The sequence below is a fragment of the Paramormyrops kingsleyae genome, chromosome 10 (genome assembly GCF_048594095.1).
Source record: "Paramormyrops kingsleyae isolate MSU_618 chromosome 10, PKINGS_0.4, whole genome shotgun sequence".
In the NCBI taxonomy this organism is placed as follows: Eukaryota; Metazoa; Chordata; class Actinopteri; order Osteoglossiformes; family Mormyridae; genus Paramormyrops; species Paramormyrops kingsleyae.
Genome location: NC_132806.1, coordinates 26,223,623 through 26,242,088, shown reverse-complemented (window position 1 = coordinate 26,242,088; position 18,466 = coordinate 26,223,623). Strand labels below are relative to the sequence as shown.

General features: G+C 43.4%; 1 protein-coding gene across 1 annotated transcript in view; it reads right to left on the bottom strand.

Annotated features, from left to right (window-relative positions):
* Positions 1-18,466, bottom strand: part of LOC140593126 (uncharacterized) — a 20,374-nt gene extending 1,908 nt beyond the window's left edge. Inside the window, exons 1-7 of the mRNA XM_072717045.1 lie at positions 18,192-18,466; positions 2,504-2,563; positions 1,544-1,633; positions 1,346-1,390; positions 665-709; positions 332-394; positions 132-185 (exon numbers count right to left, since the gene is read on the bottom strand). Of these exons, the coding sequence (XP_072573146.1) occupies positions 132-185; positions 332-394; positions 665-709; positions 1,346-1,390; positions 1,544-1,633; positions 2,504-2,563; positions 18,192-18,284 (450 nt within the window). The 5' untranslated portion in view covers positions 18,285-18,466. The remainder of the gene's footprint in view (positions 1-131; positions 186-331; positions 395-664; positions 710-1,345; positions 1,391-1,543; positions 1,634-2,503; positions 2,564-18,191) is intronic.

Genomic DNA, 18,466 nt, shown 5'->3' with positions numbered 1-18,466 from the left:
TTACATGATGTCTAATCACAAAATTGTTTGAGAGCTGTAAATATTGCATGTAAATGTTATGCAAGTTTATGTGTGTCTCAGATCCTAGATCCAGACACGGCGTTCAGTGAGAAGCCTTCAGCAACACCTACCTTGGGTCCTGGGTCCCCAGGAAATCCAGGGGGTCCTGAAAATCCACGTTCACCCTGTAGAGGAAAACATAGTTCAGCCCCCCACTGAATAATAAAAGGTATGTATGTATTCTGCTATATAATGAAAATGAGTTCACAGTACATATGCTGTGCATTTACTACTGGCCAAGCAATTAAATTTTGAGCTGAAAAACACCCACCTTTGTCCCGTTACACCCTGGGACCCCTCTTGGACCTGGGGCCCCATCTTGTCCTGGAAGACCCTGTAGAGAAAAGAAATCACTACAGTACTGCCACTAGGGGGCGTGACCCAGGTAACACACTGACAGGTGACTGAGGAGAGCTTATGCCAGGTACTCTGTGTGTTTATGTTCACACCTTAGGATAGTGAGACATGAACCATAGTGAGATACTGGATTTAAAGTGTGATTGAGTAACTGCAGAGCTCAGGTGATGCGTGAGATGAGGGACAGAAAGACGAAAATCTGAGAGTTAGTAGAAGGAAGCAGGAAGAAGAGGGACATCAGACTCACTGGGATTCCAGGGGTTCCAGGAAATCCGGGCAGCCCCAGCGGGCCCTACAAACAACAGGAGACAGTCAAGATATGCATCACTGTCTCATTGCGTCTGGTACCTGGTGGAGTGATAGTCAATGCAGTATGAGTTACACTTATTTAGGAATGACGAATGAACACAGTTTGTCTGAGAGACTGACCAGAGACAATTCAGTTAAAACAAGACTCCCAAGGGCAACTGGAAGGTTCTTTCAGTCACATTTGATAATCTAGGTAATTATAGTACAGAGATCCCAGCTCCAGAACCAGCACATGCACAATTACGATATTAAGAACCAACCCCAACAGAGTTTGTTCTTTTTTTTTTTTTTTTTTTTTTTTACTTATTTTTAGTAAAATAGGTTTGTACTTTTTAGAATATAATTTCTCGAAACCCTTAATTCTGAAACTTTTCAACTAGATCAAAAGCTTCTCTGTTTCAGTACTGGTTGGCAGCAGGAAATGATAAAATCATAAGTGGACTGTCATTGAGAAAAGGGGTTTGTCGGGGGATGTGTGGGGGTGTATCTGGGGATAGCTGGGTGGGTAGAGTCAGTTCGAACATGTCGAGTTTGAGCGAAGGCTTGATAATGACCCCTCAGGCACCCACGAGGCGCGTGGCTGTTTGGGCAAGTTGCTGAGATGCCAGATGGGACTCACTCTAATTCCTTTGGGGCCGGATAATCCTGTGGACCCATCGTCACCCTACAAGAAAACAGTATGATGTCAATTTCAGAGGAAAACATATTATGGGGACTGATGTAAGCAAACCATTAGCAGACAGAACTGGTAATCACAGAAACTGACTATATAGACAGGTGATAGCTAGGCGGATACATCTGGCCACGTATCTCTTACCTTTTCCCCCCTTGGTCCAAATGGACCCTCAGGTCCCGGTAAGCCTGGTAGCCCTTGCAGGCCTGGAAGTCCTGGAAAGCCTCTGTCCCCCTGCAGAGGAGAGTGGACACTGAGTTGGGCAGTATCTCTGACCCCGAGGTACTTAAACTCCTCCACTTGAGGCAGTAACTCATCCCCCACCAGGAGAGGGCACCCTTTTCCACAAATCGCCACCTTATCGTGGTGGAGGGGTTTGTGTGCCCCCATGATCCTAGGAGCCATGTTGTCAGGGGCAATTGCCCTTAGTAGGGTCTCCCAACGCACATTGGTCCTAGGTGAGCGGCTGACTAAGTGCGGTTCAAACAGACTCCCATGAGGGTTAATATAAAGGACCACGTTACCCCTCCCAGATTGGAGAGACTGGGGCCCTGCCCTGGAACCAGGCCTGGGGGTGGGCTCACTGGCAAGAACCTACTGGCCAGACCTCCACCCATGGGTCCCAGCAGGGCATAGCCCGAAGGAATGACATGGGTCCACCTTCCTGTGGGCCCACCACCAGCAGGGGGAGCCGTAGGGGTCAGGTGCAGTGTAGACCGGAGGGCAGCTGAAGGCAGGGCCCTCGGTGGGCCAATCGACAGCTACCAAAACTGGCTTTAGGTGCCAAAGCCTAGTATAATGGTTTTATTAATTGACATGTGGCATTTGAAAACATGTATTTCACAACTTCCCTGGGGTCCTTAAGCTGTTTTTCATTCTGATCTGTGTTATAATTTAATATAGTATTTTTGTATATGTGGTTTGAGCTGTCAGGTAGATCTTGGCTGCCTTTTCATTCCAGCAAATGGAGGTGCTGCTTCATGTGTGGAACAGCATAGTTGTTATACCTGCTATGCAGATTGAGCCAGCGGGGGCCTTTCTGCAATGTCCCACCCGAGCGGCCCTGTGGGTGTTGATGGGTATTTTCGGGGAGAATCTCCTTACCTTGGTTCCCTTCACCCCGCTGCAGTCACATTTGGTATTCGCTACACAGCCATGGCAAGCCTATGAGAGGAGCAGAGAAGGGCACCAATCACATCACTATGTGCACCAGAATCAAGCAATTTGACATGATTGCATAAAACATAAAATCATATAGCTGAATGCATCTCTACACTTTATTTTATAACCCGGCTGATATTAATTCAGGCTTTAGTTATGAATCAACTTGAATTATTCCATTAAATATGTCCTTGAACTGGTACGTAATGGTGGGATTTGAGCTGCTGATTGCAGCCTGACCTATGTCAGTATATGTATGTTGCATCAAAGAACCAGTAGATGGGAGCATTTAGACATTCATGAGAACCTGTCTCTTGAATAGCAGACCAGAAGTTAAAACATTTGGATGTTTCCATGTTAAAATAAAGGAGTATTTTTAGGGCTGTTTAAGTAGTACATGATCATTTTAGCCAAATGTGCATTACAAGCATCAGGTTGGACCAGTATCTCCAGTATCATTACTCTGAATATAGCCAAAATTGGGAGTTGTTTCCCAGAAAATAAATTTATCAGAAAACATAATTTTCCATCCATTTTGTGAAACTGCTTGTCCAGTTCAGTTTGGCTGGGGGTCCGGAGCCAATCCCAAAGCCTATGGGTGCAAGGCAGGGAACAACCCAGGATGGGGTGCCAACCCATCATAGGGTACACTCACACACCTATGGGCAATTTGGCAGCACCAGTTAACCTCAGCTAAACCTCATGATGTCACGGGCAGAACATGCAAACTCCACACACACAGAGCCGTGGCGAAGGCTCGGACCCTGATCCCAGGCTTGTGAGGCAACAGTGCTAACCACTGCATCACCTCTATTATTTTTTCCTAAAATCTAAAACTTGAAATTTAAACAGAATAAGGTGAGCACTGCTGCTGTGCACCTCTTAGGTTGCAAGTTCATTTCTTGCATCAGCTCCCAATGTTTGTGTGAAAGTTATTCCACAGTTCAAAGACGTCAGGTCTGTGTGTCTCTAAAAAGCCTGCAGTCCATCCAGGGTACATCTGCTTCTGGGGACAGACACCACCCAGTCCCCAACACTTTTATGCTATTCCAAGCTACTGCCAGCATTTAAAACCACATGTCATTATCAGTATTGAAAAGAAAAATGAAAATGTCCACCAAAAAAGATGGCTTTGTCTGAAAGAGGGCACTGGTGTCCGACTAGTGCGAATGGAGTCCAGTACAATGTGAGGGTACTGTTAGAGTGTATCCCAAGAGGGTAATTGCTAAGGATTTGTTTTGAATTTAATTCAGCATTAATTCATCATGTCAAGCAAGCCCCGTAGTTTGAACCCAGCCACTCGAACAGAGAGAAAAGCAGCAGGCCATGCAGGCTCGAAATCCCCTGAGTTCACAGAAATATTCTATCGCAACATAAAAAAACACAGCAGCCCCTTCCCAGCTTAACACTGACTAAGACGTACAGTGCTTCAAAGGCAACTCCCTTGTAGTTAGAGACAAACTGAAACACACTGATTTGCAGCCACTGTGGCTCAAGAATCACTGCTTAACTATTGAGTTAAAGATGTTGCTAAGCAGTATACAATATATTCGGATAAAACGTCACAAAACATCCTCTGGGCTCTGCTCAAGTGAAGCACTTTAAGAAAAATATCATATTATGCCAAGCTAATCCAACTTCAATGACATAAAACCTTCAATTCCCCTTAAATAACAGAAATATGAATGAATGAATATAATACCCCAAAGCTAGTTGTTTTAAAGATATGAACATGCATGCTATACAAGTATTTCCTGCCTAACTATTAAGCACTACTTTAAAGATTCAATGATAGATAATTAATTACAAGACTTGCAAGTAGAATTGGTTTTGGGTGGGGGGAGTAATGACAGTCAGGAGTGGGAGCTCGTCACATAAAACACAGACATACAGTACACACACAAACACCTCCAGACTGATACAAAAGTGTATCCCTTGAAGACGCCTTGACCATATAATTACACACTGTGTATTCCCTTCTGGCAGTCTAAAGCTTGTTTTTCGAAAAATAAAAAACGTTTTCGGTATGAACTGCCACACTATAAACAAGGGAGTCTATGTGACCTTCCCAAAGCTTTGCGCTCTACCCTACCTATCTAGCCTTAGGGGCATGGATCTGCTGCTAATTACCTCCCTTCCCTCCCACCCAGTCCATACTTGGCCCCAGCCCAGCCTGGGCCCGCTGTGCCTGAAACCCGAGTCGCTGTGTCACCGTCGCGGGACCCCTGCAAAGGCGCCTCCACTGCGCATCTGCCCTAAATACAACCCGTGTCAGGTTTAGGGGGTGCAGGAAGTGTCAGAGGAAGTATCTGAGTAAAGCCTGTCAACTGAGGTCAGAGCTAAGCCAGTGAACAAATCGAGGACACTAGGAGATCACTCCAGAATGGTCCAGAGAGGCTCATAATGGAGCAGTGATCTTTTCACTAGGGATACCTGTAGATGGTGTTTTTGTGTACATGCACAGATAACAGTCATACTACAATACACTTGCCAATCAAATGGCTGCCAACTGCTCTCATCAGGATTGAAAAGGCCCCTGGACAACAACAACAACTTCAGATGTTAACGCAAAAATAATAAAGCAATTGTCACATCCTAAGACCACCGGTAGCTTTATCCAAGGTGTGATTTAGTACGGAAGGTCAAACTTCTGGGGGTTTCACAACACTGATGAGGCTGATACGATGAAGTAGCCTTCTAACTTATATTGACCCAGATATTAGTTTGGCAAACACCACAACAACTGAAGTCTATGAAAAGTCTACTGTTGGATGTGCTGGGGAAATGAGTGTTGAATAATGGTAACTAAGTCAAGGTGATACATCCTGTGGATTGTTTTTGCCACTTACATTCTCTGCCCTGAATTAGACGAATCAGATTCACATGTATTTCGCTGCTTGTGTACTGGCCTGCATGATCCACCCTCAACTGGGAGGAGATGGGAGACAAGGCATGCAACAGTCTCATTGTATGTGCTGCGGCCCCTAGGGCACACGCACTATGCCAGGTTGTATTTTGTGAGGCTCAGCAGCACGGCATTGCAAGAAATTGAGGAGGTCCACAGGGAATCTTTTCTTTACTCAAAATTGCTCTACAGGAAACTTGTGCGCACAATAATCCATTGTGTTCAAAGCTTGGTCTGCTCAATACTGCCCGCAATTCACAAATAAAGGAACTAGTCCACGTCTTTCTAATGCAATGATGAGCTTTTTATTATGATTTTTTATATTTCAGCGCCTGAGGAGGAATATGCCCAAGGCTACTGATCTAGAAGCAGTTTTCCTAAAAATGGCAGCATGTGCAAAATTCGAAAGATGACTGTTACTGCTTAATATTGTGAATATGTCTCTGAATGAGCCTGCAGCCACTGAATTAAGGCCATAAACTAGATATTTAATGAATGTCAAGGTTTTCCTGAAAATGTGGTATTTATACCAGTTTTATGTTTCCAGTGCTGACAGATCATCCTCCCACCGCTGAAACCACACTGTGTCACCCTCTGTTAATTCTTCCTTTGTTGTGAAGGTGCCTGCTTTGTAGGTGTTTAACAATTCCTCAAATCCATGGTTCAGTTTATACCTTGTTTTCTTTTGGGGGGAGGGGGGAGTGTGAATTAAAAAATTGAGAAAAAAAATCTGGGTTTAATTATCAACGACGAAGACACCCTAAAAAGTTTTGTTCTCCACAATAAAATATGGATTGTAATGAGAGCTCAACAGGAAATACCCGCAGCAGTGGCAGTGGGTTCAGGTTTGGGGGTGGGGGGGGGTCATAGTTGTGTCTCCTGGAACCACGTCATGAAATGTGGAATGTTTGTATTGCAGTTTTGGTCTCGATTTTAGAACCCTTACACCAGTATTACTTTGATCCCAGCCTCATTCCATAATCTTGCTTCAGGGAAAAAAATCCATGGAAGATCAAAAAACACACTTTTGCTGCATACTGTTTTCAAAATAAGTGACCCAGCAAGGATTCCCCTCGCCACAAAAGGTTAAGCACACTTCCGGAGTTTTTCTTATTTTCTTTTCCAAAAGTGACCTCCGTCTACATTTCATACGACATCAGCAAAGCTCTCAGGGAGCACTGGACTACAACAGCAGGACTCGCCACAGCGAATGAATGGCTTAAATATGTTTCTGTTTGGATTATTCCAGAAACCAACCAGAACCAGGAAAAGACATTTTACTCAAGCCTTTAAAAGGCTCCACAAAATTTATGTGTAACTCCCAATAAGGGACATGTGAAAAACATATCAACAGCAACAGTGGGCGAATGTTGAATTATTTGTTTTCTGATCTTGAAAATCATTTGGCTGAAATGTCGGCCAGACCAGGCATCTGCATTCTGCTACCCAAATGCTTAGAGTAACAAATACACAGAGCAGTTTATTTCTCTCCCTCCAGGCATCAGCGTGACGTCCATGTTAAAAGCCTCACTCGCAACTGGGTACTGGTATGTCTCCTTCTGCTATTCATCACTGCAGAACACCCAAAACCTCTGATCTCCCCTAAGGTCATCTGTGGAGGTTTTGCAGCAAGTAAATAGAACCAAAGGTCTTACAGAGAGAAGATGTATTTGATTCCCTTAACAGGGAGATCCCTAGAACATGCAAAACGTTTGATCTCCCCTAAGGTCAACTGTGGAGGTTTTGGAGCTGAAGATAAAACTGGCAGTCTGAAAGCGTGAAGATGGATGTGAGCTCTGGTACCAGGGAAGTCCCCAAGCATTCTCTGTGCTCCACTCAGCAAAGATGGGAAGGCTGCACCGGCTCATTGCCAGGTAAGTGCTCACCAGGGAAGTTTCTCCTTCTGGCTGCCCTACATATTGGGCCTCAGAAATGCATTGGTTCTAGACGTGTTGGTGGGGGAGGTGGGGGAGGGTTAGGGCGTCGAGGGATGAAGAGGAAATTCTGCCTGGTGGGGGTTGGCACTGTGCATTTTTGCCAGTTCTAAAAGACAAACTGAGTATGACATAAAGCGGGGTTTCTGTACAGCATAACACCTATTTGAGCCAATGTGAATAACGGAGTAAGCACATGGGTGTCACATGTATGGTAGTAACTGGGGATATTATTTTGTCCCCAGTCCTAACTGAAGCTGCTGTGTGTTTTCTGGACAGGGCCTGGTTTGATTAGTGTCTTAGGGAACATCTCACTATGGACGTAAGAACCACAGGGGACGTTTATTTTAACTTTATTCACCGCCCCGCTTAATAAATAGACCTTTGCATTTTTGCATGTTCCTCCCAGTATCAAACTCCTTCACCCTTGCATCTCATAGCTATAAGTGGCTTTGTCAGGCTTGGAAAACAGAGCCTTTCTACTTTTCTATCCACCTTTATCATGATTTGCCAATTGATACAATTCAGGCCACAAAAGTGTAAAAAGGCAGCTGTTGTCATGCATTAAACCAGGGAAGCACGAGCAGAGACGGAAAATCGGGAAATACAGGGTTTAATTACAGGTAACGCAGGCAAAACACAGACAGACAATACATAGGACTAATGACAGCAACAAGAAACAGCTGATCACACAGGGATTCCACACGGGGTTAACGAGGGGGCGTGGCACACGGAAGGAGCGGACTATCGGTGCAGGACAGCTGTAGACTGGGAGGCCGTCACTGCAAGGGGGTTGGTTGGGACTAAATCATCCCTATATCCTTCATCCCTCTGAACACATGCAGTACTCGTACAATATTGGTAAGGACATATCCCTACCATCCATTCCCAAATCTATGCCCCCGCATAGTGGCAAGGCTGGTCCCCACAGTCTCCACACCAATTCCTAGGGTCCATACGTCCTGCTACTACTGTTATTGATGTCTCGTAAATCTCAAGTTTAAACATGAAGTGTTATTTGCAGTAATTTATTAAGTCTATGTGTTATTAAACAACTGCTCTTCTTGCCTGTGCTTAGGAGTGTCCTGACACATCTGGCTACCTTACATTTGTACGCCCGATGCAACTTGAATTTAATTCCTTTATTTTTCTCTCTATTTGAAAACCTAGCAAATAAGTTTAATACTATCTTTATTGATTTCTAATATATGATATTTTCCAGGCATCTTAAGTATACAGCAGCACTTTCTAATTATAAGTCCAGTGTCAATAAAGCAACAAGAACACATCTGAAGGGTTAATCAACATTCCCAATAAGAATGTCATCATCAGTGGGAAATGTACTGCATTCGATTACATCGTTAATACATGTGAACACAACATAAATTTCATAAATGGATGAATCTTTCAAATGGATCAAAATTATTATGATATGGATAATTGCTTAAGAATGTGTCATTTTGCTGTAAATATTTATAGCAGTGTTTTATTCTAGACAAATATGGCAACCATCTGCACCCAAAATGAAATGCTTCCGATGGCACAGAGGTCTATTACACATGTCCACCACAAGAGGGCAACAGAAACACCGATAAGTGTATGGCTGAGTCATGCTCCTCTTTCTATAAGAATGCTTTAAAATCAAAGAGTTCCTTCAGACCAGAGAAAATGTTGATTACAGATCCAACCAGTAGCTTCTTACAGACTGTCTCAGCGGGTAAAAATTGCTGTGTCAAGGTATTCAAGGTGTGAATAACTAATGGATGTATTTTATATACTTTTAGCTGTTAACAATTACAGTATGGAAACATACCCGGGAAAATTACTGACCAAAGCCGCAGAGACATGCTTGAGGCCCAGATTTAGTTCTGTTCTTGTTGATTTGCTTATGGCATGTTTACAGAGTGGGTCAGGAATGTAATCTTTAGAAATATACACCATGCCGAGAATGTTGGTCTGTTTGGATGGGTGGAAGTGCAGCACACTCTCTGAGAGACCAATGAAGGACAGAGCCTTCTTGCAAAATGAAAAGATGAAAGTACCTTTGATGACACAGGGATAGGATCCGTAGCTGGAGAGGTCAGAGTTAATGAATGAAAAAGATCCTTAAATATTAAAACAATAAAATTTTTGGAACCTACATGAAAAGCCACAATCCTTAGCTACAGCAGATCAAAGATTGTAGCATGCTAGACAAAGGCATCTTCTTGGCCCACTGTGACTGCCCAGCATGCCAGAAAATTGGTGTAAATCTGATTTACTTGAGTCCCTGCTATGCTAAGTTTAAATACAGAATGAGTGTTAATTTTTATAAGACCATTTTAATTACTCTATCAAACCCTCTCTTGAAATGCCTCAACCCAACAGAAAGAGACGCACCATGACGAGTGGCATTTCAAAAAAATATTTTCTCTACAGTTTGTAAGACATGCCCTGACAGAGAGTCCATAGCTAATAATGTGTAGTATGAAAAGTATACTTCTCTAGTCTTATAATTAAAAATATAATAAACATGGGAAGGCATGTTGCCTCACAGCTGTAGGGTCGGGGGACTGAATCATGTCTCTTTCCTGTGTGTGTGGAGTTTGCGGAGTCTCCCTGTGTTAAATGGGTCTTGTCTTGGTATTCCAGTTTCCTCCCACAGTCAAAGACAGGTGAACACGCATCTCTAAATTGCCTGTAATGCATGATTCTGAGTGTGTACGTGTGTGTTCTGCAAAGCTGAATGACATCACAGTCAGGCAAATGGCTGGTCTCTAGAACCAGCAACAGCGCAGCCAGCTGGGCTCAGTACCACTGGGTTCAGTTCTGCCACCTAATCCTGGGTTGTGCTGCTGGACACTTTCCAGCACTTGGCATGTTGGCACTTATACGTTTGGCTCATTTGGCTTAGTATTCCTTCTTTGTGGCTTAACTCTACATTAAATCAACTGAAATCTTCAAGCAGTTGCCCTGGGGGTTGTCTGCTGACAGCTGATTGTCAAACCTGATCAGCAGTAAGGAAAATATTCAGGAATGCTGTTATATAGTCATCAATTTAGTCGACACTTAATTAATAAATTCAGCGTTAAAAATGAGTAGAGTGGCTGATGGCTCAGTATGATTGCCTTACACCTCCAGGATTAAGGGTTGGAATCCTATTGTATGTGTGTGTGCGCACGTCTCAATATTCCCATTGTGCTGGCCAGGTTTCCTCCTGTAGTCCAAAAACATGCATTTAGGGGCATTTCTGAATTGCCCCTAATCTGTGTTTAAGTCCTGAGATGAACCGGCATCCTATCCAGGCGGTACAGCAGCCCTATGCTCCTTGGGATGGGGCCTGTGACCCATATAAACAGTTGGAAAATCGATTATTCTTATGTTACACTACAACCCTGTCCCAAGTAAGCCTTTATGTAACATGGATGAATGGACAGATTTTTGTAATATATGGCAACGTGTAGCATGGTACTTAAGAACGCAAATAATGTGAGCCAAATAAGTTCAGAAAATCAGGTGAGGTTCTAATTCTCATTAACCAGCCAGAAGTGGAAAATAGGGGCTAAATGTAAAGACAGGTTTATGTGGTAAGCCGGGTACACAACAGGCCGATGGCAAAAATTACTGTAGCACCAACCGAGGCTGACGAACGATTGAGTCACGATTGTGAAAATCTGTGCTGGAACACGATTAGAAGTGATGGTTGATGTACAGCCCAATAAGAGAAGTCAGTTTCACCGAATACCTTTAATGCTGATTCATGCTCAATCTGCCAAAACAACACCAATGGGGACCAACTGTGCATAACCATGCCTCTCATATAGATTCTTCTTGTACTTTTAGTGTGGAATTCTCAACAAAATATGTCCAATGAATAAATAAATACCATTTTATGAAAATGAAACATCTGTATATATTGCACTCCTGTACAAAGAAAAATTCCACACGTTTTCAGCCTTGCTTGGTCTCTATCTACCTACCATCCATCGCTTGAGAAACTTCCAGTGATCAGCTGAAGCAAGCGATTAGCTGTCACGCCTCTGCAACCGCGCACTGCGCTCACTCAGTTCCAAATGACAAGTGACTAAACAGATGCATGTGCACATATTTGTGTGTTTCTCTGTGCAGAGCAATCATTGTTTGTTGTGTGTGTGTGTGCATGCGTGCGTGCATGAGAAAACTCACTGGTAATATTATGAAGCGTTGACAAAGAATTTTAAACCTGTCAAATTATTTTGTTTCTAACGGGCACAACAGCTAAGCGGTCCGCCGGGAATTCTCCCGCGTCTCCTGATTAGCCTCTCCGGGCCTGCACCCATCACATTATATAGCCAACTTAGAAACATGAATTCACCTAACTACATGTGTTTGAGATGAGGGGAGTTAAATGGACAGTGAAAATTCAACGTATCCATCCGTCTGCCAGCCACTTATCCTGGAAATGAGGATTAGAGTTTGACGGAAAAGAAAATACAGCCAATGCGCTGTTCATTTGTAAGGTCATACAAAATCGAAATTTCTCTGGCGTGTACATGCGAGAGGCCGGGAGACTGGCGTGTCAAATCTCATCAGATAGCGAGGCAATCGCAGAACACATCTGAAAAGCTGCCTCCCCCTCAGCAGCAGCAGCCGCGGGACATCTGTCCTGACGGCGACTTTAGTGGGGGGGGGGGGGGGGGGAGGTGCTGGGGGATCGCCCCACAGCGTGATGCGTAACTTAATTCCACGATCCGCAAGCTCGGCAGCTGTGATTGCCGACCAGGGCTGGTGAACGGGACACACCATGGGATTCGAGAGTAAAGAGGTAGACGGTGCCCTTTCCATACGTTCTATTGCCAAATCAAGTTCTCTAAATTTGATTTTGAACATCTTGCCACCTTGCAGTCACAACACAGTTGTAGAAGAAGATGAACCAATATGGAGACAAATAAATCAAATACCCCATTAGAGATATTTGATGCCTCCTCCTTGATTTGGGACACATAAATCACCAGTAACAAGCTGGCAGAAGCAGCTGGCCAAAACTCCCAGTTCTTTGCTTTCTGTTCTCCGCAGCAAGTGGCCTGGCCCATGCGAAATGTCAGATTACGGGCACCGCAGACATGCAAATGTGGGCGCGCCAGACACAACTGTTTCTTCAAAAACCAAAACAATGAAACCGCAGTTTCTGCCGTGAGTACTGCACGCAAACTAGCTGTGTACACAAGAGGGTGGAGAAAAGAGGCGAGGAACCCCGAGAAACTGCAAAAGGATCCATCACAGTTTAGAGGGATTAATAACAATAATAACGTGACGGGAGCAGCAGTTGGCCAGGGTGCAAGTGTTTATCAAGGCTCCCCACGTGCCTCGAATGGAGAAGGCACACGTGCTCAGGTGAGAGGCATCTGAACAGACATGCCCGGCCCCTGCTCCTGAACTGCCAGCATGCTGGCCCATCTGTTCTACAGCCAGAACTCTTGTCTACTCAGTGATGATCGGAACAGGGTGACCCGAGTCATTTTCTGGTGAACTTCCACTTAAATAGCACGCTCCATTGGATGCTCAGAAGCTAATACCGATTGTTGAAGCTTTAGCCAGGAATCCTTGGTAGCTGCTTGCTTATTGTTTCTATGATGACCTCTGATGACTGCAGTCTGGTACCTTGGATCTTATTTTCTGTCTTTGATAGGAAACACCCCCCCCCCCCACCCCCACCACTCCTACCCCTCCTCCCATCCCCCATGGCACTAGTAGGAACATTCCAGCAGAATGCGATGATTTGATACGGACAAGCTCAGCTGAGACACATGGCTTGGTTCTTTCCCCCGCTACGAGCAACTTGCTTTGTTCACCCATAGTCACCAGCTGGGCCCAGACAGAACAAAACCGATCTGCGTTGGCAGACCAGGGACATGGAAGGGTGCAGAGTGAGGGAAAAACGAGTAAAAGCCATACTGAGACTTTTAAGGTTAAGTGTCTCATGAATGAATGTAATCATAGCTCACACACATACATTCCAACCCATTTGCCTGAGGGAACATTTTTCTACATGTCATTCTCTTTACAGTGAAATTTACGGACGCTGTGTTGACTTCAAAGCTATTCACCGCACGAAGTTGAAAGTGTAGATGATTTGGGGAACTTATAGACAAACAAAAGTAGGACTGGACTGGTTGTACTTGCAAAGATTTGAAGTTTCCTTTTATCCAGAAGAGAAAGCGGAGTGGAAGCACAGATGGAACAATTAGTAAACCAAACAGAGGCTCTCTGAAAGGATACCTTCCTCTTGTTTATACCCCTTAAGTTGCACTGAAGCGTTAGCTCTGTGCGGAGACACTCGTTAGCTTGGCCAGATAGACACTAAAACACGCTGGCTGGCCCGTTGGTCTTCTGTGTGCCCACAAAGTCTGCTACTTTGCATTTATTTTGATGAAGTGCAACTCAGAGGAGAGGCAGCAGCCACATAAGTGTCTGCTACACATGTACGCCCCACCATCCGGTGAGGTGCTTTACCGAACGCCAACAAAGTTTACATTTAAGCAGGGCAGGGTAGAGGAAAAAAACTTGTGATGTGCAATGCCTCGTTCTGATCAGATTTATACAGAGGTACAATGCAGACGTGGGACCTGCATGGTTTCACCTGCTGTGAGGGTTGAAAAAACAGGATGCTGATAGGACATCCCGTCCTGTGGACATCTTGGCTGACGTCTTGCGATACGTGCAGGTGCCCCGCTCCATGCCAGTCTGGCCACGGTCTGGCAAGCATACTCAAAGGCCTTTATTTCACTTTTAAAAGAGGAGAAATGCTTCAGCTGCATTTTACCAGTCGAGTCTCCGTTAACGATATATCTTCATTTGCAACTGATTGGGAAGAAAATGCAACCAACAAAAAAATGCACATTTTAAAAGAGGAAAGTTGCAATGCTTTGCAGTTGTTTTCAAAGATTTCAGCTGCCTGGGTGCTCATGAAAGGTTTTGCGGGCCTTCCAGCAGGTGAGATAAGGTTGGAATTTGCGTGTTCTCAAGGACCTGACCTCAGGCGAGACTGTACCGTCTGCTAGGCAGGGCTGGATATCTCTTATGTCAATGAGTGTTATGGCTACAGAATCAGATGATCACAGTAACAGCCTGGATTTTGTGAGCAGTGTATCTTTGTCGGAAGGATCCGGGGAGACTGGGTGTAACTTGGGTCACCCTGTTAAATCTTCATGCTTTGCATGAAAGCCCTACAGCACTCGGAGAGCAATGGCCTCATCAAGGTGCACCAGCAGGTCAAATGAAGCCCATAGGGCATGCATTACTCTGCCGAATTCCCTCAGCTGGAAAACTCAAGATTTTTATCAGCAAATGGATGGTACTAATTTTATAATAAAGGAGATTTATGTTACTGATCTGGCACAGAAATATGAAAAATTTTATGAAAATTGTCACCAACCTCAAAAATTATAAGTAACAGAAAATAAGTATTTACGGTAAATAAGGAAGCGGTGGTTGTGAAGTGCACGGCTCTGTCTTTAAAACGAATTCACTACGAGTGTAGAGAATTATTCCACCATGATCAAGGAAATGGTTATAAATGACAGGGCAGATTCACAAGCATTTGCCATCAGTCCAAAGACAGCGTTGGCTTAATTCACAGAGTGAATAGTGGGAAGTTGTGCGAGCAGGACTTTTGAGGAATGTTAAACTGTAGAAACAGCATCCCTTACAATCAAGGGCAAGAGGAGACATCTCCTGGCTGAAGAAGCTGGTCACCAGCTTCCAGGTTGTGTTACAATTCATGTACTTTGCAGATGTTTTATACAAAGCAACATACATTTTTTTGAGTAAACAAGATCAGGCACTCACCAGTGTGGGGGATAAGGGCCCAATGATGAAATCTGAATCTGAGATTTGAACTGACAACCTTCCAATCACAGGCACAGTGTTCTAACACAATGAGACGCACACCACTGGGTAGTTCACAAAGGTCACTATGATAAGGAAATCACCAATCCCATCCTGCTCCATCTCTGAAACAGGTATTTAAGAAATACTTCCTGAATGAATACTAAGAAATTCCTTATATTAATGTAAAGCCCATTAGTAATAACCAGCCGGGAGTAATACTGTTCTTCAGGCTTTGCAGCATTTAAGCAGAGGCATGAAAGTACCTCCTCATAAATTTAATTCTTTGTCACTGTTCTTTGATATTTGGCACCAGTGTCACACAAAGCTGGAATGTCTTTCTTGTCACCTATTCGAAACTGGGTGCAAGTCCAGCTTTGTTTCCCACTCTAGCCTCTGATAGTACTCAGGAACACCACCGTGCATAAAAATACTACTGGTATAATCCCAGAATGAAGCTGTGTTGGGACTGAATGGTGGCTCCTTTTAGACAGTTTAAATATTGCTTCGTTATATTAATAGGGGCTGAGTTGTTGGAGAGCGAGTGCAGTAATGAACGACCCGTAAGCACTGAACAACTCCGCCAATGACAGAGGCTCATTGATGTGGCAACTTTTTGCAATGATGGGGATTCATGTTGATGTTACAGCTTCAGAGAAAAGAACCTTCAGAGGAGCTTAATTTTGAATTAAGAAAAGGCTAGTGGTGCTACAAGGACTGTTGAACCAGCTTCAACGAATTTGATATAAAAACACATCTGCTGAGTGATCAACTTGAAATGACTGAAGGTAGTTGGAGCTATGCTGGGAAAATGCAGGCTCTGTGAATGCCTGAACCTATTCGTGCCACGATGGGATCATTCACAAAGTCACCCGGGGGGCCCTCAAACATGTGGTTGCAAAGGGTGTTACACGAGAAACTGCCATGCACTTCTCTCAAGGCAAACATCACCGGGGGAAAAGCCAGCCCCCCTAACTGGGACTGCTTTAGTAGAAGCATTAAAACAACCTAGATACAAAGAAACAAATGGAGAGTGAATTGGACAGTTCAGCAGCAAGCGTTAAGAATGTACTTAGATAACTGGAATAGTTGCCTTCACATAGACCCCAGGCAAATCTCAGGGAAATATCTTATGATACTCATTCGCCATGATGGATAACAAGACAAGTCCTTACTGCAAACTACTTTCTATCCATATCCTATCACTAAGATATATTGACCTCTGTGATACATCTATACCCCCTGCTCAAAGTAATTCATATTTAATCCATGGATGGAAATTGCTTCAAGGAACATGTTCCATGCACTCAGTAGGCAAGAGTACCATGAAGTGACAGATTTTGACTCCACATGGAGACAGGAAAAAGAAAAATACTGCTGGAAAGACAAAACAAGGATTTATTTTGTTGCTGCAATTAAAGGGTACATAGGGCTAATTAATGCGCATATAACATAAAGCCATTATGTGGCCATTGTTGGCACATTTCATGCAATTTATCTTGGCATCCTCCTTGTCTCTTGGTCGCTTCTGAAAAGTTTCCCTTTTATATTTATGGTGCAAATTCATTGAAGGCGACATTAACGTATTTGGCCTTTAAGCCCTGGCCTGAGGTCTTAACAGAGAGCTGAATTTTTACCCTCTGTTCCTGGAAGCAGGTGAACCCCTGGTTGGCTCAACACTCTGAGTTCCTTTGCGCTCACGGCTCCAAATTCATTCATGTCCTTTATTTAAAAAAATAATAATAATAATCTCCCCCTGTATTCAATGTCTTTGAATTTTTCTTTTTTGGTCATTATAAAATATTGAGAAAGTACCTCATGAGATTTCCTTGGCAATGCAAATATGGACAATCTATGCTGTGTGAGATATAAAATCACAGATTCTCAGGTGAATGGGTAGTACGACAAAATGCGATGTGTATTTTTTGGAGTATTAGATACTCATGAGATAAAAAATAGGAAAGATATTGTTATCAACTGTTGTACACAAACATTCATGTAGGGACACATACGAATTAATCAGAATGTATAACAAATCATTGAAAGTTTGAAACATGCAGAATTAATCTGATTAAATAATAAATTAGCAAAATAATGATCATTTGATCATATTTGAAAACAGTTTATTATACAGTTGTATATTATAATGGTCCAATTCTGCTTGAGAGGGGTGATTTAATTTCAGTTATGATCTCTCTATGGCTATATTCACCTGGATCGTGTAAAGCTTTTCCATGTCATGTGTCTTACAAACAATCTGCTGCCCTACATCTCGACTCAAAGTTACAGTGTAGCATCACAATAAGAAACCAGCTTCGACGTCCTCGCAGAGCTGCTCCCAAAGCAAGGCTGGTAACTCCCTTAATATATATCTCAATACAACTCAAATGCAGCCTGCGTCTTGTGGGAATTTCGGTGTCTGTCCTACAGCTGGCTGATCAATTTCTCCGAAAGACTGAAAATATTATTGGCATCCCCGAAGAAAATTTCTCTAAATCTCATCAAGTGCCGTTCGCGGATGGAAAAAAGCTGAAAAGAACAGTCGGCGTGTTCCTACAAGTCTCCGGGCATGACCGACCTTTGAAAAATGTGATGTGCGCTCAGAGCGAAGCCTAGTTATCTTCACCTACAATGTCTGCAGCCGCTGCCGCAATTACCAAAGTGATAAAGAATAAATGAGGATAATCCATTTTTTGGGCACCTAAATCACATCAATGCATGGTGTTAAGGAATTTCGGTTTTCCATTAAATCATTGTTAAATGGATATTTATTAATAGGACCACGGAACAACAACACTTGTACGTTATAAAGCAAGCACACTATTTATAAACTTTAGCCAAGGAGACGCTTGCGGGTATGATCACGATCTGCAGAGTGCATCGGGTATCTTTGCATATTACTTTAATTCATATAAATGCACCGACAGATAAGTGTATCAGTACTCACCGCTGACTCTAAATTCCGAATTTCGAAGCATAGGATTATGAATACCAGACTCGCGGCGAGATTATCCAGACTCTTCAAGTTTTTATTCTTCATTTCTCTAAATAATCCGCTTACTCAATATCGACTCATACTACTAAACTACATCTGCGATCTGTCATATTCCTCTCTTGTCTTAAATGTAAAACAGGCTGTTAAAAAAGTAACATAATGATTCTTTAAAAAGACTCCAAACCGTTCAACACTGGGACCGTTCGCTACTGCAACCTTAACCAACT